The sequence below is a fragment of the Thunnus thynnus genome, chromosome 1 (genome assembly GCF_963924715.1).
Source record: "Thunnus thynnus chromosome 1, fThuThy2.1, whole genome shotgun sequence".
Taxonomy (NCBI): domain Eukaryota; kingdom Metazoa; phylum Chordata; class Actinopteri; order Scombriformes; family Scombridae; genus Thunnus; species Thunnus thynnus.
The window spans coordinates 917,369-941,158 of NC_089517.1; the positions used below are offsets into that span (position 1 = coordinate 917,369).

Below are 23,790 nucleotides of genomic sequence, written 5' to 3' on the forward strand. Positions count from 1 at the left end.
GTCGGAGGGATGTTAGAGGGATGTGGGGGGGGGAGGAGGACGAGGAGGAGGACGAGGAGGTTATTGACCTGCTCCGCTGCACGTTTCCGTAGCGACCGGGTTTCACTTCCTGGTGAGATTCAGAGAAAATGAACAGAGAGGCGGAGCTGCTGCAGAACGGAGGGAAGAGTTTCAACACGTCAGTCACATGTTTACATCTACAGCTGGAGACTAAAAACAGGTTTCACATCTAAAACACATGATTATACATTATTATATTATTATAGATTCAACTATTCAGTAAACATTAATGAATCCGTTTTAATATTCAGATAATATAAATACACATGTGATCAATAAGACTCTAAATGGGGCCGTTAGTTTTACTGGTGATACTTTAGGTGCATGTTGCTGCTGATCAGTGTTTCATCGTGTTATTGAATAATTCTTCCGTCGCTGCAGCGTCTGCTTCTGTTTCAAGATGTTACACTGGTTAATAGTTTGAACATTTGATGGTTCAAAGTTCTCAAATGTAAGAATTTTCTGCTTTTTTTTGGTCTGATATCAAAGGAAAATTCATATTTTTGGGTTTTGGACAAAACAACATAAAAACATTTCAAGATGCTACAAACTATAAATCAGTTAATCACAGAAGTAACCAGCAGAGTAATCAATGGTTTTTATTGTATATACATCAAGTTTTAAATAGAGCTGCAACTCAATTAATCGATTAGTTGTTTGATCTATAAAATGTCAAAATACGAGTATCAGTGTTTCCCAAACTCTAAACTGACGTCTTGTCTTGTTTTGTTTTGTTTTAGTGAATTTTTTAATCACAAATACAGAAAAACTATCTTTGTTTTTATATTGTTGTTCAGAGTAAACAACGTTTAATGTCGTGACCTTTGACTCAAAACGTTTTTCACTGTTTTCTGACGATTAATTAGTTCATTAAGAAAACAGAATTTTAAGAAGCTGGATTCAGAGAATTTTGTTTTATTTCTCTCTCTCTCTGTCTCTCTCTCTCTCTCTCTCTCTGTCTCTCTCTCTCTCTCTCTCTCTCTCTCACTCTGTCTCTCTCTCTCTCTCTGTCTCTCTCTCTCTCTCTATCCTTTAATAGTTGGCAACTAATCGATTAATCGACTAATCAATGCAGCTCAGAGGAGGAGATGTTTCAGACATCAGTCGGTTTGATCGTCATGAAACAAAACATTAACTACGACTCCCAAACTGCATTTCAGCTAGAAAAACATCCAATCACAGAGCTTAAAATTCACCTCACACCTCTGACCGGCTCCTTCTGCATAGCAGCAGCAGCCGAGGATCATGGGTAATGTAGTGTTCTTAGTAAACTGGTGTCTGAAGGATGGTTGAACAGTGAGAGTGCAGACCGACTCACTGAAGCTGTGACTCCTCATGTGACTCAGACAGGAAGAGAGACGCGTTTCCTGCCGTGCCGCAGGTTTTGTTGTATAATTTATTGACGCGTCATGAAGCGCCTCCTCGCCGCGTCGGCTCGGCTCTGACAGGAAACGGAGCTGTCAGCCGTCGCATCCGCAGCTTCTTGGAAACATTTTCTCTCCTCAGAGGCAGGAAGGAGCGTTTGTTTAAAAATATCTGTGACTTCCTCCTCACAGCGACCCGCCCGCCCGGCTGATGCTCTGTGACGTCCAGAGCACCGAAACAAACGCACCTCAGTGTTTGAGGTGGTGACGAGCCGTTCTCTTCTCTTATTTGTGTTTATTTATGATCTGTGATGTTTATTTATTTGTTTACATGATGTCTGACTGTTTTCATATTTATTCACACAGCTCTTCATCACCTGAGGCAGCGAGTATTGATTCAGTTCAGGTTATTGATCTGTGATTGGTTCTGAAGGAGAACAGCTGTGTCATGTTTCTATGATGTCATTTTATCACTATGATGAGATCATCGACAGGAAGTGATTCAGCAGCTATTTCATTATCAAATTAGAAGTTACGATTATTTTCTTGAATAATCAATTCATCATCTGATCAATAAAACATCTGAAAACTGAAAAATGTGACGTCTTCAAATATTTTGCTTTGTTTCACCAACAGATATTTAATTTATTGTCACATGACTGACTGGAGCTTTAAAAAATGACAGAAACAATTAATTGATTATCAGATCAGTTGTTGCTTTAAATCAAATAATTGATTCAGTTCCAGTTTCAGCTTCACAGATGTGACAACTGATCATTATCATGATCAATATTTCACAGAATAAACGATCGATCAGTCAAGACAATAATCTGCAGGTTAATCAATAGAAACCTGTTTTATGCCTGCATGTTTGTTTTAAACACCTCAGAGCAGCAGGCGGGTGGAGTTAAACATGTGAGACACTGAACACCTGAAGAAAACTTTTCACTGCTCTGAAAATAAACAGGAAAAGTTTCAACTAACAAATATTTTCATTATCAATTAATCTGCTGATCATTTTCTCAATGAATCAATAAATAAATTTAGTTTATAGTGAAAAAACTGAAACCAGCTGATGTTTGACGTTTCTGCCTGAAAACGACTAAAAAGATGAAATAATTATCAAAGTAGTTGAAGATTTGTTTTCTGTTGATCGACTAATTGATTAATTGATTAATTGATTAATGGCTGCAGCTTCATTGTCTCTTCTGTGTTTCAGGAATCGACTTTAAGATCCGGACGATCGAGCTGGACGGAAAGAAAATCAAACTTCAGATATGGTGAGAGAGAGAGAGTCTCGTTAAGCCTCGTTGAGTCTCGTTAAGTCTCGTTAAGTCTCGTCAAGTCTCATTAAGTCTCGTTAAGTCTCGTTAAGTCTTATTAAGTCTCGTTAAGTCTCATAGAGTCTCGTTAAGTCTTGTTAAGCGTCGTTAAGTCTTGTCACATCTCGTCAAGTCTCATTAAGTCTCGTTAAGTCTTGTTAAGTCTCGTTAAGTCTCGTCACGTCTCGTCACGTCTCGTCAAGTCTCATAGAGTCTCGTTAAGTCTCGTTGAGTCTCGTTAAGTCTCGTTGAGTCTCGTTAAGTCTCGTTAAGTCTCGTTGAGTCTCGTTGAGTCTCGTTAAGTCTCATTTCAGTTTATTTTTAATGTGACGTCATTACTTTTACTGGTCTGACTCTATTGTATCTTTATGAATTATTTACAGTTTGTTTATGACAAATTAATTAAATTAAATTATCTGTCAATTTGGTGGATGATATAAACAAGCTGCCGTTGCCATGACGACACGTCATTCGAGCTGCAACGATCGACAGAAAATCGATGAATCATTTCTACGAGATAAATGTGAAATATTTACTTGATAAGATTTGTTGGTCCGACGTCGCTGTAAATTTAACATTTTTAAGTTTTAGATTCAAAACGATGAATTCATTGAAATTGTTCCTGATTGATTAATTTTCTGTCGATCGATCGATAATCGTTGCAGCTCCGGTTGGTCATAAAACAGAAGTTGTGTGAATATAAAAGACATTTTTCAGATGTTTTATTTTCATTAAACTCATATTTCAAACTTAGTTTTCTGTTAAACTTTAATTATTTACTTAATTTTATTTTTGTTAAAGCTGCAACGATTAGTCGATTAACCAATCGATCAATCGATCGACAGAAAATTAATCTGCAACAATTTTGATGATTAATTAATTAATTTGCTGTTTTCAGTTTCTCAAATGTGTCGATTTAATTTCTGTAAAGTGAATATTTGTGTTTTATACAGTTGATCAGATTAATCAAGATGATTGATCGTCACAGAAATGATATCAGACACTTTTCACTGTTTACTGACATTTAATAAACAAATTGTATAATCAATAAAAGAATCAATAGATTAATCAATAATGAAAATAATCATTAGTTGCAGCTCTTCGTGTCATATTAATTAAACTTAAATACTGATAATAAATAAATAAATATTATTGAACGTGTGACTTTGCTTTCTGCAGGGACACGGCGGGTCAGGAGAGGTTCAGGACCATCACCACGGCCTATTACAGGGGCGCCATGGTGAGACACTTCCTGTGCTGGTGTCACTTCCTGTGCTGGTGTCACTTCCCGTGCTGATGTCACTTCCTGTCTTTTGTGTCGCAGGGCATCATGCTGGTGTACGACATCACCAACGAGAAGTCCTTCGACAACATCAGGAACTGGATACGCAACATCGAGGAGGTAAGCCCCGCCCCTGTGACATCACACGACATCATCACTTAAAGGACCAGTTCCCAGTGTTCCCAGTGTTCCCAGTGTGTTAAAGCAGCAGTCAGGTGTCTGTAATCATTCCTCCTGTTCATACTGGATATTAAAAGATCCTTCAAATGTGCTTTCAATGCATTTAAAAGTCTGTGTGAAGCTTCTATTCAGCTTCATCAGTCTGAGTTAGTCATATCAAGTGGATATCTGACACATTTACAGTCTTTTTAGCATCAAATTCCCTCTTTGTGTTTCCTCGGACAGTGTTTCCCTGTTGAGCTGCAGGTGGAAGTATAGTAACAAAAAGAGGGACTTTGGCACTAAAAAGACTGTAACGTTGAAAGATATCTACTTGATTTGACTCGTTTGGACGCTGAAGCTTCATATTAGCTTCACATAAACTTTTAACCCTTTAACATCCACCGGGTCGCCGGCGACCAGCTTACACCAGTTGTAAGCGGCAGCATCACACAGTAATGAGTCAAAGCAATTGGCACAATTTGGCCAATTGGAGATGATTGGAGAGGTTCAGGGACACCAGAAACTAAAAACTCCCATAAGGTTAGAGGCCTAGAGGTCTGCAATTTTATAAGGTATGTGGTGATATGTCTGCATAGTTGTGGCATAAAGCGTGTCCTAACTATAGTTATTCATATATGACTCATTATAGACGAGGACCAAAAACACTTTTTTGAGCCTTATTTGAACTGATGTAGTTTTGTTTGTGTTTTAGCCACATGCTAAACAAACACATTTCCAGAAACTAGAAGATGTCATTTGTCAGATGAAGCCTAATACATGTATCACAGCCTTACAGTTCTTCTGTTATAAGCTTTTCCATTCGGGTATGCCAAATAGGCGAAAAATCTATAAAAAGGGTGGATGTTAAGGGGTTAAATATATTTTTGCACAGAAGGAGGACTGTGGATTTTGTCCTCCATCACTTCCATTGTAAGGTCATTATGAAGGGATCTTCTAATGGTCAGTATGAACAGGAGGAATGATTACAGCAAGAAACACAGCTTTAATGTTCATTTGATGACTGACTGTTGGTTTAACAGTCTTTAACAGGTTCCATCACTGTGTCCATGTCTGTGCTGCCACCCGGTGGCCAAAATGTTTTATATCTGAAGATTTCTTTCTTCAAATGGAAACATGTTGACTTCTTAGATTTTATATTTCATTGAATCTCTGTTAGAATGAAGGAAATAATTTAGTGAAAGTTTAATCAGCTGCAGTAGAAAAGGATTCATGTTGCCAAAAACACCAAAACATCACATTTATTGTTTATAGATGTTCAGACGGAGGGTGATGAGTCAGCTGTTGAAGCTCTGTGCAGTTTCTCACCTGAACACATTTTGAGCTCTAAAGATAACATGATGGAGACGTTTTCCTTCCTCATGAAACATTTGCAAAACTGATTTTTCATAAAAGTTTGAATCCTGCATCATTGTAAATAAACTTTACATCCGTGTTTACTCGCTGTAGGACTGTCTGTTAACCCTGAAATGAGGGAAACTCTGAGTTTTCCGTTTCAAAAAGGGAGGTAACTCAAACCAGAGAAAGAGGGATAACTCTAGCCTGTTTCACAGAGAGGGGTAACTTAAGCTCTCGGTCAGTTACCGTAGTAACAGACTCTATGAACCTAACCTGGTCGGGACCAGGTTTTTCTCAATGAACCTCGAGTTCAGTCTCCGCCCTCTTTCAGAGCCACACACTCCATTTGATTTCCTCATTCATTCAGTCAGCAGGCGAGTTTTGGCGTAGCCTAGTTCTGCCGTCTGTCATTTAGAAAAATCATTAAAAAAAAATCAGAGTCAGTATATTAGAAGTCCATTAGGCACAGTAGGTGGCGACTTTTTCACTAACATGGCATGTCCTTTTGATAACGATCCCGTGGATGAAGGTGCAGCATTACTGCGCAGAGAATTAAATATTCGTTGAGAGATGGTTATCAGACCACGCATAGATGTTCTAGCATTTCCAGACAATTATCTTTTTGAGCGGTACCGTTTCACGTCACAGTCCATCATCTACATACACAACCTAATCCGTCTTTACATTTGCAACATTACCAATCGTAATCATGCTCTCACATCCCAGCAGATATTGTGTGTTGCGCTGTGTTTCTTTGCAAACGGAAGTTTTTTTGTACAGTGTCGGAGCCAGCCACTGGCCTTCCTAAATTCTGGCTTAGGGCCAGCTCCTCTGCCTCCGTTAGAGGTGGCGGTGCTGGACCACCACCCGTTTTACGGACATCTGCCTTCTTTCTGTTGGCTGAGTAGAAGTCTGTGTTAATTTAAATAGGATTAATTATCTAACAGAACATGAAGTAGATGAGAAGACATTTATGTGTGTGAAACCAGCATTATGTTGGGGATAAAACAACTGCACAGTCAAACAGCCACTTAATATTTACTTTACAATGTAAAACATGATCAAAATGAGGTTCCCCCATGAGATTATGCCGAGGTCTCACCTGTTTGAACAATGTTTTTATATTTCATCCTAAACTGCTGCCAAGTGCGCTTCTCCCTCGCGGGATTGGACCTAAATGAAATAAATTAATAGGCGACCAATCAAGCAGTTTTCCTCTGTAATATTATTGTGATTGCAAAGGACTACATTTAAACTTACGCATTGACCCGAGCAGCGATGTTCTCCCACGCCGTCTCCCTCTCTTTTGCAGCTGCAGCGGTGTTGCACTTCTTTCTGAAAACATGTTCAAACTCTAGTTTCTAGTTCTAGTGGGGCGAAAAACGCAGCCATCCTCTTCCCCGTTGCCATGGTGACTCATTGAATCGCGGCTCCATTGATGCTGGCTTTTTATAGTTGTGGTGCACGCGCTTAACTCCAGGTGAAACTACTCCGAGTTGATTAAACTGACTCAAATTAGCTGTTCTGGAACCGGAAACTCAGAGTTTCTTATCTCAGAGTAGATCAACTCAGAGTTCAGGATTAGACTCAGAGTTTGTTGAACCTGCTTTGTGAAACGGACCCCAGATAGTGAACTTTCAGAACGCCCTCTGCTGGTTCACACAGCAAACTGCTTCAAACAGTCTGATGAGTTTACAGACTGAACATTTTAATGTTTTCCCACGTTTCTTCTTCTTCTTCTTCTTCTTCTTCTTCTTCTTCTTCTTCTTCTTCGTCTCTGTCTTTGTTGTTGCCTGTAGAACAGAATAATATGAAACCAGGTTGAAGTGATTTTGAGAAAGAAACTGAACTCAAACTGCTCCTGATGTGTTTAAGGAACAAAAATGTAAAATAATGGATGTGATGATGATGATGATGATGATGGTGATGATGATGATGAAGAGCTTCTTGTGTGTGTTTGCAGCATGCGTCTTCAGACGTGGAGCGAATGGTTCTGGGAAACAAATGTGACATGAACGACAAGAGACAAGTGTCCAAAGAGAGAGGAGAGAAGGTCAGAGCTGATCAGTCTGATCAATGCAACACAATAATAACAATAATAATAATAATAACAATAATAACAATAACAATAATAACAACAATAATAACAATAATAATAATAATAACAATAATAATAACAACAACAACAATAATAATAATAATAATAATAACAATAATAATAACAACAATAATAATAACAATAATAACAATAATAATAATAATAAACTTTATTTATACGACACTTTATTACAGGAGAGAAAATGACTCACATGGTCATTTGTGATAAACGTCGACGTGTTTTCATAAAATAATAGTTTTATCTTCTCAGTAACGACTGCTGATCAATAAAAACACAACAACATGATCAATGATCAATACACATATAAATACATACATTCATTACATACATGCAGACATAAAGATTAATACATACAGTAATCAACAATCAATACAAACAACAATCTCAAAACTTTCCAAAAAATATAACAAGACTTTAATAAACAAACTTCAATGTTGTAATTAAACTTTTCAAACATCACATACATTACATTTTTATATATATATATATATATATATATATATATATATATATATATATATATATATGTATATATATATATGTATATATGTATTGAACTACCAGGAGGGTTTTTGATGTTTTTGTTTAGATTGTTCTGTAATATATTAAAAGACAACTGAAGAAACTTTAACAAAATCAGTCAAATTTGTAAAATTCATCAGAATTTGAACATTTGAACAAATAAAATGGAAATAATGAATAAATAATGAGTTGAGTTGTGTAACAAACAGCAGACACTGAGGAGGAGGAAGGTCGACTGATGTCTTTGTTCTTCATTCTTTCTAAACTTCACTCAGTATTTTGATGTCAGGATTATTATTTATTTATTATGTTTAGTTTCTAGTGAGACTTTATTGAGTTTATATGGTGACTCAACTTTACTGTTGCTGCTCTAGAAACAATATTTACTTAATATTTAAAATATAAATCAACTCTAATCCTGATCTTAATTTATTCTTTTTAAAATAATAATAATAATAATAATAATAAGGTTATATCTGTATGTTATATGAACCAAAACACTCAGTAAAAATATCTTTGAAGAATAAAATGTCAGACTGTTTCTAACTTCCTGTCTGTCGTCTCGTTGTTCAGTTGGCGATCGATTACGGGATCAAGTTTTTGGAAACCAGCGCGAAGTCCAGCATCAACGTGGAGGAAGTGAGTCTGGATCTGAGTTTGTATCAAACTTTATTTACACATTTAACACTGAAAACTGTAACAAAGACAAATCTGTTTCCCTCCGCAGGCCTTCATCACACTCGGCAGAGACATCATGAGCAGACTGAACAGAAAAATGGTGAGAACGTCACGCTGTGTGAGTGTGTGTGTGTGTGAGTGTGTGTGTGAGAGAGAGAGTGTGTGTGTGTGTGTGTGTGTGTGTGTGTGTGTGTGTGTGTGTTCAGTAATAATAACAGTAACAGTGTTTTAATACATCGGGGTTTACAAAGTCTGACGCTCTGCTTCTGTTTGGAGGATTATTATACTCTCAGTTTTAGAACTACAGTTCCCATAATGCCTTGGGATGTAAACAGGAAGTATAATGTTGCCATGGATTCAGTGAGTTAGTTGTTTAGTCAAATAGAGTTTACAGTTTTCAGCGGTGATCCAGAATGAAAATCTGCGAAATTCAGCGGAATGTTTTGTTGCTTGTAATGTGAAAGACAAAATTCATTTAAGATAACAAAGATTGTTTTTGAGCAAAAATAAGCAAAACACATTAAAACAACCTAAAATGACCTCGAGCAGGCTGAAAGAAATATTCAGTAGATTTTAGTAGAACCGTTGAATTTGAGATTTTATTTCATTCAGTTGAAAACAAAGTGTGAACGTTTGTTGGAAAACTCGACCAGCATAAAACACAGGTCACGTGGTCACTAAAATGCAAAGTTCAATGTGGAGCAGAGAGAAGCAAAAAACCCCATTAATCATCTCCCAACATTTAACACGACAACACATAAACAAACAAACAAACGGCAAAAAACACTCAAACATAAAACTGACAAACAGCATCTCTGTTGGTTTAAAATCTGTGGAGGCGTCATCGCCTGCTGATCAATGAGAGACTGAAGAAGATTCTCAGTTTCTACACAAAATAATAAGTTTTATTAAGACTAAAGCTTCACTAACCGGAGAGGATTCTACCTTTATTATATTTTATATAGTAAAAGATGAATCAGTAACCTTAAGAATAAACTCACATATGAATCAATAATGTTTCAGTCAGAGTCATGATGATGATGACATCACTCATCACCTCCTCAAACCTCGTTAACATGAAGTTAATTTAGATGTTACAGACTCGTGTGTCTCAGTGTAACTTTACAAGAGAAATATAAATCAGCTGAAACATGAAACATATTAAATAATAATAAACATAACTGTCAGTCGCAGCCCTGCAGACACACGTCTTTAAATGAAACTAATCTGGAAAGTCTGGAAAGGATTTAATGTGGATTATATTGACATGAAGTCATCGAAATGAATTACAAAAATAAAAGAAATTTATAAAAAATATCTGGTTCACAGCTTCATCTGTCAAATAAACCTAGTGGTGTATAAAGTATAAAGTAGCATCACATGGAAATACTCAAGTAAAGTACAAGTACCTCAAAACTACGTACATACACTTACAACTACTACTAATAATAATCATAAATACATATTTGAAATGCTAATTTTATTTCAAAATATTTTTACCGGTTGGGTAACTCTTTACTTCAAGTTCTCCTATTTATCATCAATAAGTTAAAAAATGGTTTATAAGAAGATATTTGGACATTTTCAGTATTTATTATTATACTACTTACTTCTCTCATGAAGACACATTTTATATTATTACAGCTGTGTTTTACTATATTGTGATTGATTATCTGTTTGTACAGCAGCAAACACTTTAGTTATTGATTAATACATCAATAAACACTTACATCAGCTGACAGCTGCGTTATAGTGAGTTATAAACCAGTTATAAACAGTTATAAACAGTTATAAACCAGTTATTAACCAGTTATTAACCTTTTGTAGGCTGATTATTAAAGATAAATACAGGACTTGCTGTAGAATGTTATTGTGACTGGATTACAACCAGACGTCTGAGTGGAGGAGAGAGCTGTCAATCATCTGTTGAACCTGACAGCTGTCTACCTCTGATTGGTTGTTGTTACCTGAGAGGAGGAGCCTGTGATGATGTTTCTGAACTGTTTGTGTGTTTTTCCTCAGAGCGACAACAACCCGCCTGGCGGCGGCGGGCCGGTTAAAATCACAGAGTCTCGCTCCAAAAAAAGCCTCTTCAGGTGTTTGCTGCTGTAGGCGGAGCCTCTGGCCGACCACCTCCTCTTCCTCCTCCTCTTCTTCTTCGTCTTCCTCCGGCTGCTGCAGAGCTGGACCCGCCAGGACGCTGCGCCGCTCCGCCGGCCGGCGACGACCAACAGCAGCTGGAAACATGAAGAAACATTTTCACTGAACCTGCAGAAAAGTTTCTGCTTCTCAATCAGCTCCGATCTGCCTCTCTGCACGCCGCCGCCGCCGCCGCCGCCGCCTTCTGGTCTTATAGCGTTTTGCCGTCAGCAGCAGGTGGAGGCGACTCTGCAGACGCAGCGAACTAACTCATGTTAAAAATTATTGTTTTAATGAAAGAAAATGATGATGACTTGAATGTCAGAGATGAAGAGGACTGTGTGACGTCCAAACACGTCAGATCATTTTCAGTTTTTTTACCAAAGTGGATTTGAAGTCGTCGGTTCGTCTGTTACATGAAGTTTATCTGTCAGTTTTATGTTTGTTATGTTTGTTTCTATAATCTTTAGCAGCTGCAGCGACGCAGCGTTTCCTCCAAAGATGAAACGAGTCGTTTGTTTCGTTTGTTTCTGTCACGTTGAGCTGAAACTCTTTAGTTTGATCAAAGCTACGGAGGCCTCAGTGTGCCAAAATTATAATCACAAAAGATTCATAATAATCAGTTATTACATTTAAACAATAAAGTACATTAAATAATGAATATGAATTATTAAACCCATCGTAAGAAATAAAATATTATATTAGTGAATTAATAATTTTATTTTCCTTATTCTGTCTTAATAGGATGAGATTTAAAATGAATGTGATTGATTTTTAAATTGTTTTTTTAAAGGCTGCCGGTCGGATTATTTGGCATCTTTAAATTAAAGTGATCACAGGATGTAAACTGTAAATATAAAAGCAGAGATGGAATATTAACAGGAAGACTCTTCAGTTCTGTTTGTTGTCATAAATACATTTTTAGACTGAAACTCAAATAAAATTATTATTAAATGTGCCAATCACCAATTTAATACAACTTTTATCACTTAAAATGACAATAAATCAGCTTTTAAATACGTTTCAACAGTTAAAATAGTTTTTATTGAATTATTATAATGTCTCCTGCTTTACTGTTTCATCTCGTCATCACTTTATTTAAATAATTAATTGATTGTCGATTGATTGTTGATTGTTTTTATAATATTTGACGTAATATAATAATTAATCAGTGAAGTTCTTCTGTTTGCACTCTGCAGCCTCCTTAAACATCACAGAACGACCCGAATATGAGAAATATATAAATATAAATATATAAAATGTAAACATTTACTATCCTTTTTTTTAACATCTATCATAGAAGCAAATATTTAAAATATTTTCAGATATTTGTGACATTTTTCTGATTTCAGCTTCCTGTTTGTCTCTGATTGGTCAGTTACCTCAAAGGTCCTGTTTTTAATTCACTTTACGTTACTGAAGTTTAAAGTTTAAACTGGTTCAGGATCAGATTGTTCTTCCTGCTGTTACAGTTGATTTATGAAGAGTTTACAGTTCAGCTTTCAGACGAGTCTGTTTGTCTACATTTGATGTTTTCAGCTTCTTTTGTTCAGTTAAAAAAAAGGTTTTTGCAGAAAAACAAACTGCAGTAAAACGAAAAAGTGGAGTTTTGTGTTCAGCGTTCTGTCTCTGACGATGAACTGCAGCAGGTTCAGCTCATCTGTAAATTTAAATGGAAACGCCAAGAACGTCTAAATAATACAAAATCCCAGAGTTCTGATCTAAATGACACGATTATTGATCACTGAGGGATCAAAACATGCTTTTAGCATTTAAATACAAGAAGAAAAGCAAAGTGTAACTGAAACTTTGATGTCGTCTTTATAAATGCTCTAAACTACATCACATATGAGCAGGAGTTTATTACAGGTCATGTATGAAAGGCTTCGTCCACACTGACAGTGCAAACTACTGCAGAGTCTTAATACAGAATAAATTCCTTGAAGAGAATTTAGTTTGATGCGATGAAAACGTCTATTGATCACTTTAAAGAGTTTATTGGAAGAATCAGCAGATAGACTGTAAACGCTCGGAGAAGCAGCTCTGGTGAAGCTTTTCTATGTTTTTTTGTATTTTTTCGTTTCTTTGGCAGAAACCACTCGAGGAAAAACCACTCAACGCTCTTTAACTGTTGATTTTATTTTTTTACTTTTCAGAGAGAAGTTCTATCCAACTGTTTGTTTGTGAATTCTTATTTTTGTATTAATCAATATTTGTCATGTCTTAAACATATTATATTCACACGCAGCAGTTCTGAGTCATTGATTTCCATTCAGCGTTCAATATGTCCTGATTGTTTTATTATTATTATAGTTTTTACAGCCTGAATGTGATTTTTACAGTTTTATTATTGGTTTGTTATATTTGCATTTAAATGCGTTTAAAGTTTAAACTCCAAGTAAAAAATAAAAGTAAAATGATCTTTTTTGCTACCAAATAATAATTCAGTTTCATTATTCTGTCTTTAAATAATTAATAATTCAATTTTAAAATTAAATTACAAATTTAATAATAAAAGGCTTTTAAACTTGAGTCAGTAAATGCAATAACAAAACATTTACATTAAAAGCCTTTTAAAAGTATTAAATATTAATGTATTATACACAGCAGGGGATACAGTTATTAACTTACTGTCTTTTTATTTAGTTTATAAATGCATCATATAAATAAAAAGAATTGTTACAATAATTTTACACTGTAAAAATGTGTAATATTTCTGACGTCTCCTTTCTGACTCTTATAGTTTTAGCTTGTTAAAGATCACTGAGTCAATAGTTTTGTAAAATAGAAAAACATGTTTGTCTCTTTTCTGCAGTCGGTCCAAAGAGAAGCATCATAAATCCATAAACAAGTTTTTAATTTAACATTTTTTATTTGTTTTACACTTAATGTGATGCCTCAGTTCAGAAAGTGACCTGCAGCAGTGGAAACATTTTAAATTCAGATTATTGTGTCAAAATCCTGCTCAGAGTAAGAAGTGAGTTTATTTAAAGTAAACTTTACAAATAAAAAGACTTTAACACATAAAAACTAAATACTGACAAAATCAAGAATAAATTTTACATTCTGGTCGATCTGAGTTTGAAATCGTTGCGGCTGAAATCAGTTTGACTTCTTCAGATGAGTTTTAGTTTTGTTGTACAAGACTGGAGGAATATTTTAAGTCAGCAGAGAGAGACACACAGAGAAGCCTAATAACAACAACAACAACAACAACAATAGTAGTAATAGAGATATGACTTATAATGATGGTGTGGAGGCAGGACATCCACAGGACCACAATCCCCACAGCCAGGGCCCACATTCAGGCACCGGACCTTCCTGTGAGACGAGGAAGCAGAAAAACTCTGAGGAAGAAGTAAAGTTAGTGACATGCATTGATGTTACATGAATGCATACAGATGGAGAGGAGGAGGAGGAGAGAGGAGCTCAGTGCATCATGGGAAGTCCCCCAGCAGTCTAGGCCTATAGCAGCATAACTAAGGGCTGATCCAAGGCGAGCCTGGTCGGCCCTAACTATAAGCTTTATCAAAAAGGGAAGTTTTAAGCCTACTCTTAAACATAGAGAGGGTGTCTGCACCCCGGACCCAATCTGGAGGTCTGCTGGAGGCCAGGGTAATGCCATCCAGAGTAGCTTTATCATTAGATAATGTGTTTCTAAGGTGTTTAGGGCCAAACGCGATAACTTCAGTTTTATCTGAGTTTAGCAGCAGAAAATTGCAGGTCATCCAGGTCTTTATGTTTGTTTAACTGATTGGTTTCATCAGGCTTCATTGATAAATATAATTGGGTATCATCTGCATAACAATGAAAATTTATGGAGTGTTTCCTAATAATATTACACCTTCTGACGGAGGATCAGACACTGAAAGAACAAAAAGAGAAAACATCTGAGAAATAAATCCAATTTTTACTGAACTATTTCTGACTTGAAATATTTGCTCTGATGCTTTTATAAATAAAAAGTTTGATTTATTTTTGAATCAACACATTTCATATTTGTTCATTTTCTGTTCACAAGCAGGTGGTGATTTTCTATTTTTTTACTTTACTCCCATGATACACGTATGATATGTAGGCTACTTAGTGGCTGCAGCAGCATTTTATATATCATATTGCCTCACAGTAACCCATCTGCTTCCAGCTGGTTTGTGTGGGTGTGTGTGAGTGTGTGACAAACTGTTTCCTTGACGACCAAACACAAACACTCACCTGCTGCAGGAAGTCGTCCACCTGATCGTCTCTGCAGCTTCAGATCAGACTGGATCCAGAACTTCAGAGGGAAGTGGATCAGAGCTGCGTCACCATCAATAACACACTTCTGATCAGATAAACACTGATGCTACTTTCTACATGTCAGAGGGAAATATTGTACTTTCTACTCCACTACATTTATTTGAAGCTTTAGTTACTTTTCAGATGAAGATTTGACACAATGGATAATATAACAAGCTTTTAAAATACAACACATTGTTAAAGATGAAACCAGTGGTTTCCAACCTTTTTGGCTTTTGACGTCTTACAAAAAGCAGTGTGTAGTCGGGGTCACATTTCACATGTCTATGAGTTGTTAACAGCTCCACCAAATAGTGATTTTTCCCTCTAAACTTCTCACATGCTTTCATTTCAATAAATGTTCAAATGATCCAATATTTCAGCAAAAATCAAAGATTAGAGAAAAAGTCCAAAAACTGAAAACAGATTTGTGTATCAGAACTTTGTTTTTTCTTCTTTCCTCTCCCATTAATCATCTCACCACCCCTCAGATTTATCTGCTGACCCTTTGGAGGGGCCCGACCCCTAGGTTGGGAACCACTGGACTAAACTAGCTAACTGTATATAAAGTAGTGTAAACTAGCTCCACCTCCAGCAGCTACAACAGTAACATGCTGCTCTAACACTGATGCTTCACTATTAATAATCTAATGATGTCATATATAATAATATATCAGTCAGAGGGACCAAACCACTACTTTTACTGCAATACTTTAACTACATCAAGCTCATAATACTTATGTACTTTTACTGCAATACTTGAACTACATCAAGCTCATAATACTTATGTACTTTTACTGCAATACTTTAACTACATCAAGCTCATAATACTTATGTACTTTTACTGCAATACTTTAACTACATCAAGCTCATAATACTTATGTACTTTTACTGCAATACTTTAACTACATCAAGCTCATAATACTTATGTACTTTTACTGCAATACTTTAACTACATCAAGCTCATAATATTTATGTACTTTTACTGCAATACTTTAACTACATCAAGCTCATAATACTTATGTACTTTTACTGCAATACTTTAACTACATCAAGCTCATAATACTTATGTACTTTTACTGCAATACTTTAACTACATCAAGCTCATAATACTTATGTACTTTTACTGTAGGAGGATTTTTCCTGCAGGTCTTTTACTTGTAATGGAGTATTTTTACTTTGCTGTATTGGTACTTTTACTGCATAACAGATGAATTTCTTGATAAACTTCAGATTGAAACTTTTTCAATTTCTCAGTTTTGAACAAACTCACATTTATTATTCAAATAAGAAAAGTGACAACAGATGCTCAGCTCGGCTACACACACACACACACACACACACACACACACACATATATATATATATATATATATATATATATATATATATACATAAGCTAAATAAGAAACAAGTATCCAAATGTTCGTAATCTGCTTGGACCCCAGTCATTGCTGCTTGTGTCTATATTTAGGACAGTAATTGATTACGATAAGACTTAATTGATCTCTGAGGGAGGAGTCACATGTTACAGCAGCAGATCAGCAACAGATTAAGAACTCTTTGCATGAAATAAATAAAAATCAAATAAGAGATTATAGAATTAGAGAAGTGACATTTAAAATATCTACAGTACTGTGCGAAAGAAACAAAAGACACCTGTAATAGTAGAATTTAGTACAAATGTGAAGTTGAAAATAAACTCAGAGATGTAAGATGGTTGTTTTGGATAAAATGAATCACAGCTGAGTTGATCCAAGCTGCTGAGTGATGTTGTTGGTCAGAGATACTAACAGCTGATCTTTAGCTCATTAGATGTTCAGTTGGCTCCATCTAGTGGACAGATAGTAGAACTACATCATGTGATGTGTAATTTCTCTGACACTGACTGGCTTTCTGCCACTGGTTAGACTGGTTTTGAAGTCACTCTGATGTTTTTTTATACGTGGACTCTGAAGTTATGAGGATGTAACAGAGTCCTCAGATCAAATGCACACAGACAGCAGGACTGACGAGGAAGAATGAGCAGCTTCTTCTGTGCCAATGTTTCCTCGACACCTGAAAGTGGAAAGTGTCTATAAGTTGACCTGAAGTGACTTCAGCAGGTGAGAATCCTACCAGAGAAATCTGTAAATGTCTGATGAATGATCACTTTGATCACATTGTGTTGAATCTGTTGGACTGGACAGTAGTTTCTGGATGATGATGTTTCACAATATTTATTTAATCCTTCAGGTTTTACAGAAGATTTTGATTGTTGATGGTTTGTTTCTTTATGAGTTAAAGGAGAGCAGTTTGATTCCTTGTATTACTGTTAGTGATTCTCAGGTTGAACCAACAGCAGTTTGATTATAATCTTAGATCACATCATGAGTGAAAAATGCAGGAAGTGTCAGAACTGGTTGGACAGCTTGTATCAACTTGGCTGTGGTGCATTTTAATCCAAAACACAACCATCTTCCAACACTGAGACAGACTTGGTTTGACTAGAAGCTCTTTTTCAGTCCATGTTGTGAACTATCCCAGAGGCTGCAGAGTCCTCAGATGGACCTGGTCAGTGTATCTGATGGGAAGAGCTGCTGCTTCACTGATTTCTACAGTATTTGTGATGTTAGAGAGATGAATGAGAACTAATGTGTCCTGTGATGAAACCTTGTTGTAGTGACTGAGTGCAGCTCTCCCAGCAGCTGTTTCTCTGCTATGGATCAGTGTGAGGACAGAGAGGAGGGAGTCCCTCCCTCTAAAAGCTCTCTGTGTGGGGAACATGACAGCCAGACCGAAGCTCAGAGGTGAGATGAGGATCTCTAACTGTCCATCACTGTTCTCCACTCACATCACTCCACCATCACTATTCACACTCACTGTCACATCTGACACTCAACTACTGAATAATTACTCAGAATAACTCAGAATGAACTACTGACTGTCTGAGTTAATAAAGACCTCAACAACTGATTAGTCAACTAATCAACTAAGATGAAGCATCTTTCATCAGATGACATGTTGATGAACAGGAGAACGTTTCTCATCCACTGTCTTCTTACTGATTTTCATTCTGCTTCTAAAAATTCAGCTGCTGACAGTCTGGTCAAAATTAATAGTTTTTAAACTCTTTGATTTGTTAATTGTTTGTATCAGGATGCAGCAGCAGAGAGCAGACTCTCTTGAACCCAGCTGTGTGTCCATGAAGAGTGACTGGTCTATGGGTCGTCATATTAGCTTTGAAGATGGACAACCTGATGATGGAAGGTAAGAATATGAAACTGAAGTTTGTTATTATCTGACTCTCCTGAGAAGAGGAATCAATATATTGTTTCAGTGTTATAAGACACCAACATGGTCACTATATCAATATGTGTGTGTAACTTTGAAAACATCACATCCAATAATCAGAGCAGCAGCTAACTTGGATGTGTCTGTCTGGAGCTTCAAAGATGGATCCTGCTGAGCAAAGGTCAGAATATTGATCTCAGGATTGATAAACTGACTGAACAGATTGATAATTGATAGAAAGGATTGTTAGACACAAGAATGTTTTATATTTATGGAAGAAAATTCTAAAATGTCTCATTAAAGACAAATCAAAGAAAGAAAGAAAATGAGATACAATGCACGTTATGTATACGTGTTTCCTTTTCATGTAAGTGTTTATTGTGTCATAATTAATGAAAAACCTTTGGTAAAGAGACAATGAAGGTTTCTCAGGCTGCATTAAAATCAAACCAGAACACAGAAAACAAAGTGAAAAGGTGTTTTACATTTCAGTGTTTGTTGTCTTGTCTGTTCTTTCATGCAGTACAATCCATCTCATTAAAACTGCAAACAGTCTCACAAATGGAGCTAAACATACAGTCAGTAGTTCTGTCCCTCAGCCCACAGGAAACTGTTTTATTGTGAAAGGCTGTCTGTCATGTTTGACTTCACCTCTGCTGGTGTTGATAAGCTCCGCCCATGGCGCTGCCTCCAAGCTGTGATTGGACGGCTGATTATTTTTCAGATTGACAGGAACATCTTCATCTCAGAAAGACTCAGCTCCCTCTCTCACAGAGCTTCTTATTCAGTGTTGGCAGGTGTTTGCTGCCCTCTGCAGGACAACACTGACATGTAACACACCTCCTCACTTTGTTTCTGTGCTCTGATTTATTGTTTTCTTTTTCACTTTATTTATTTCATCTTATTCAATTTAACACACAAAACATTAATATAATTACAATATTAATCCACCTGATCCCTGAACCCTCATGTACCGGCTCCATCAGGCACAGCTTATACCAGCTTAATTTCATACTTTATTTTCTTCTTCTTCTCTCCTCTCTTCTAAACAAACAAACAAACAACATGAAACAAGGGAAAATGAAGAAAAAAGGATCTTTTCCTTTTGTCTCTCACAGATCGAGAGGGTAATATGATAAATGATCCATTCAAATCAGAAATGTTTTGAAAATTATTATCAGGATCTGTATGGATCAGATGGGAAATGGACAGGAGATTATTCTCATAATTTACAGGAAATCTTATTCTGCCAAAATTCAAATAAGATACTAAATAATTGATCGATGAAGATGTTACACAAAAAGAGGAAACTGATGCCATAACATCTCTGAAAACACATAAAGCACCAGGGACAGTTTTTAAAAATGTCTGGATCACCTTGTACCTCCTCTAACAGAGTCTGTACAGAGTAAAAGCTGCTTGATGTTGTGTTCATCCATCTGAAGGATGAACTGGGATGTTTATAGTTCCATCTTTAGTTATTGAGGTTGGTACAGATTGTTACTGAGCCATAGAGCTCCTGTAGAACATCCTCACTTCCTTCTTCTTCTGTTGACTCATCACCAAGTCGCCTGCCATCCTCTTTTCATCACTGGAGGAATTTAAACACATCAGATTTCTATTTAATTCTGGGATTTAAACTGATGATTAATCCTTCATTTCTTTGATTTTAACTACATGCTTTTGTCACTGTTTTATTTGTATCAGGATGCAGCAGCAGAGAGCAGACTCTCCTGAACCCAGCTGTGTGTCCGTGAAGAGTGACGACTCTATGGATCCTCCTATTGAGTTTAAAGATGGACAATCTGCTGATCAAATGTAAGAATTCAACATCCAGTAATCAGAGCAACATTTACAGGAGTTCATTTTGTCATCATGACAGAACATCTTTAATAAGCTGTGTGCAGATTTGATTCATTAAATGTCCTTAAATGTGTTGTTTTCTCCACAGAGTTCAGCAGCAGAGCTCAGAAGTTCCCAGTGATCAGTCTGCACAGCAGCATCAAACACACCTGGACTCCATATTTATGGTGTGTACATATACAAACACACCTTTAACTATTAACTCCATCATCCACAGATGAAATACTAAAGTACCATTCAGGTCCTAACAGCGTCCATGCTGCTCTGTTTAGACCAGCAGACCTTCTGACTGACAGATGAATCACATGTTGTGTTCTACCAGTTTAAATTAAATGTTCGGTTTATCTTCCTGTTCCAGCTGCTGGAGGAGAACATCGTCACTTTTGTGAAGAACGAACTGAAGAAAGTCCAGAGGGGTCTGAGTCCAGATTACCCAGAATGCTTAGAGAGTCAGAGTGAGGATGAGGAGGTGTTGGACGGTGAGGAAGAAGAGCAGAGGACGAGCAGCAGAGAAGCATTTTTGAAGATCACACTGCACTTCATGAGGAGAATGAAGCAGGAGGAGCTGGCTAACCGTCTGCAGAGCAGTAAGAGGATTTTAACAGATTTAACATGATGGAGGCAACATGAGAGAGGTTTATATTTCAAACTCTGCTGTAAATATGCTGCACACCTCTGCATCAGATCAGAGGCTGTTTGTCCTCCACTGATGAGCTGAATAAAACTGATGGAGGAGGAAAAACTATACAGACACACTTACATGTTCACATTTCTAGACTTTCTGTAGGATCTAATCACTGATTTCATTTGTTGTTTGTTCATTCAGGAACTCTTGCTCCACTGTGTCGACGTAAACTCAAGTCTAACCTGAAGAAGAAGTTCCAGTGTGTGTTTGAGGGGATTGCTAAAGCAGGAAACCCAACCCTTCTGAATCAGATCTACACAGAGCTCTACATCACAGAAGGAGGGACTGCAGAGGTCAATGATGAACATGAGGTCAGGCAGATTGAAACAGCATCTAGGAAACCAGACAGACCAGAAACAACAATCAGACAACAAGACATCTTTAAAGCCTCACCTGGAAGAGATGAACCAATCAGAACAGTGATGACAAAGGGAGTGGCTGGCATTGGGAAGACAGTCTTAACACAGAAGTTCACTCTGGACTGGGCTGAAGACAAAGCCAACCAAGACATACACTTCACATTTCCATTCACTTTCAGAGAGCTGAATGTGCTGAAAGAGAAAAAGTACAGCTTGGTGGAACTTGTTCATCACTTCTTTACTGAAACCAAAGAAGCAGGAATTTGCAGGTTTGAAGAGTTCCAGGTTGTGTTCATCTTTGACGGTCTGGATGAGTGTCGACTTCCTCTGGACTTCCACAACAATGAGATCCTGACTGATGTTACAGAGTCCACCTCAGTGGATGTGCTGCTGACAAACCTCATCAGGGGGAAACTGCTTCCCTCTGCTCACCTCTGGATAACCACACGACCTGCAGCAGCCAATCAGATCCCTCCTGAGTGTGTCAGTATGGTGACAGAGGTCAGAGGGTTCACTGACCCACAGAAGGAGGTGTACTTCAGGAGGAGATTCAGAGATAAGAAGCAGGCCAGCAAAATCATCTCCCACATCAAGACATCACGAAGCCTCCACATCATGTGCCACATGCCAGTCTTCTGCTGGATCACTGCTACAGTTCTGGAGGATCTGTTGAAGAGGAGAGAGGGAGGAGCGCTGCCCAAGACCCTGACTGAGATGTACATCCACTTCCTGGTGGTTCAGTCCAAACTGAAGAACGTCAAGTATGATGGAGGAGCTAAGACAGATTCACACTGGAGTCCAGAGAGCAGGAAGATGATTGAGTCTCTGGGAAAACTGGCTTTTGAGCAGCTGCAGAAAGGAAACCTGATCTTCTATGAATCAGACCTGACAGAGTGTGGCATCGATATCAGAGAAGCCTCAGTGTGCTCAGGAGTGTTCACACAGGTCTTTAAAGAGGAGAGTAGGCTGTACCAGGACAAGGTTTTCTGCTTCGTCCATCTGAGTGTTCAGGAGTTTCTGGCTGCTCTTCATGTCCATCTGACATTAATCAAGTCTGGAGTCAATCTGCTGACAGAAGAACAAACAACATCCCGGTGGCCTAAAGTGTTCAGAGGGAAATCAACATGTTTCTACCAGAGTGCTGTGGACGAGGCCTTAAAGAGTCCAAACGGACACCTGGACTTGTTCCTTCGCTTCCTCCTGGGTCTTTCACTGCAGACCAATCAGACTCTCCTACGTGGTCTGCTGACACAGACAGGAAGTAGCTCACAGACCAATCAGGAAACAGTTGACTACATCAAGAAGAAGATCAGTGAGAATCTGTCTGCAGAGAGAAGCATCAATCTGTTCCACTGTCTGAATGAACTGAATGATCGTTCTCTAGTGGAGGAGATCCAACAGTCCCTGAGATCAGGAAGCCTCTCCACAGATAAACTGTCTCCTGCTCAGTGGTCAGCTCTGGTCTTCATCTTACTGTCATCAGAAAAAGATCTGGACGTGTTTGACCTGAAGAAATACTCTGCTTCAGAGGAGGCTCTTCTGAAGCTGCTGCCAGTGGTCAAAGCCTCCAACAAAGCTCTGTAAGTACACAGATAGTTGGATTTATTCATCATTATTTAAATACTCAGCTATCCTTTTAACAAAAATAAATTCTTACTTGTTTTTACCCTTTTATTTCCTCTCCAGGCTGAGTGGCTGTAACCTCTCAGAGAGAAGCTGTGCAGCTCTGTCCTCAGTTCTCAGCTCCCAGTCCTCTAGTCTGAGAGAGCTTGATCTCAGTAACAACAACCTGCAGGATTCAGGACTGAAGCAGCTGTCTGCTGGACTGAAGAGTCCACACTGCACACTGGAAACTCTCAGGTCAGAACAAATTTCCCATTGTTTTAGAGGCATTTTTCTAAACTATAAGATGCAGCCTCTCTAATGTCAGGACTTCTGATTTGCAAAAGTTTTCCACAAGGATTTTATGTTTCAAACGACAGAAAATGTTTAAATTTTCTAGTTTATCTTTCCTTGATTCAGCCTTATATATTTTACAGCACACATTATGAACTTTGGCTGAGACAGAGTAACAAATATTTGCTTTGATACCATGTGATTTATATCATTACATGTCTGTTCATCATTAAACTGTCACATCTCCAACATGTTTAGAATACAACAGCATTCTAAAGATTTTAACCAGTGCTGAGAGTTGAATTTATATCCAGTATAACCAAAAGTCCAAAGTTCTGATTGGCAGAAGTTTTCCACCTGGATTTTATTTTTCACAGGAAAGAAAATGTTTGAATTTTCCAATTTATCTTCTTTAATTCACCTTCTCCAGAAAGC

The 23,790-nt window shown here is 37.4% G+C and overlaps 2 protein-coding genes across 4 annotated transcripts in view; both read left to right on the top strand.

Moving 5' to 3' along the window:
- LOC137198862 (ras-related protein Rab-8B) overlaps positions 1 to 13,245 on the top strand; it is a 19,846-nt gene extending 6,601 nt beyond the window's left edge. Inside the window, exons 2-8 of the mRNA XM_067613237.1 lie at positions 2,644 to 2,704; positions 3,926 to 3,986; positions 4,071 to 4,148; positions 7,510 to 7,599; positions 8,761 to 8,826; positions 8,915 to 8,965; positions 10,888 to 13,245. Of these exons, the coding sequence (XP_067469338.1) occupies positions 2,644 to 2,704; positions 3,926 to 3,986; positions 4,071 to 4,148; positions 7,510 to 7,599; positions 8,761 to 8,826; positions 8,915 to 8,965; positions 10,888 to 10,977 (497 nt within the window). The 3' untranslated portion in view covers positions 10,978 to 13,245. The remainder of the gene's footprint in view (positions 1 to 2,643; positions 2,705 to 3,925; positions 3,987 to 4,070; positions 4,149 to 7,509; positions 7,600 to 8,760; positions 8,827 to 8,914; positions 8,966 to 10,887) is intronic.
- LOC137199612 (NLR family CARD domain-containing protein 3-like) overlaps positions 1 to 23,790 on the top strand; it is a 52,461-nt gene that overhangs the window by 17,560 nt on the left and 11,111 nt on the right. For 2 of the 3 annotated variants that reach the window (XM_067615147.1, XM_067615776.1), the window contains 2 exons: positions 21,242 to 23,039; positions 23,146 to 23,319. In XM_067615147.1, coding sequence (XP_067471248.1) covers positions 21,242 to 23,039; positions 23,146 to 23,319 — 1,972 coding nt within the window. Of the gene's footprint in view, positions 1 to 17,264; positions 17,385 to 17,941; positions 18,069 to 18,417; positions 18,529 to 20,259; positions 20,371 to 20,503; positions 20,583 to 20,773; positions 21,003 to 21,241; positions 23,040 to 23,145; positions 23,320 to 23,790 lie in introns of those variants that run through there. The other variant, XM_067614419.1, reaches the window with a different exon arrangement.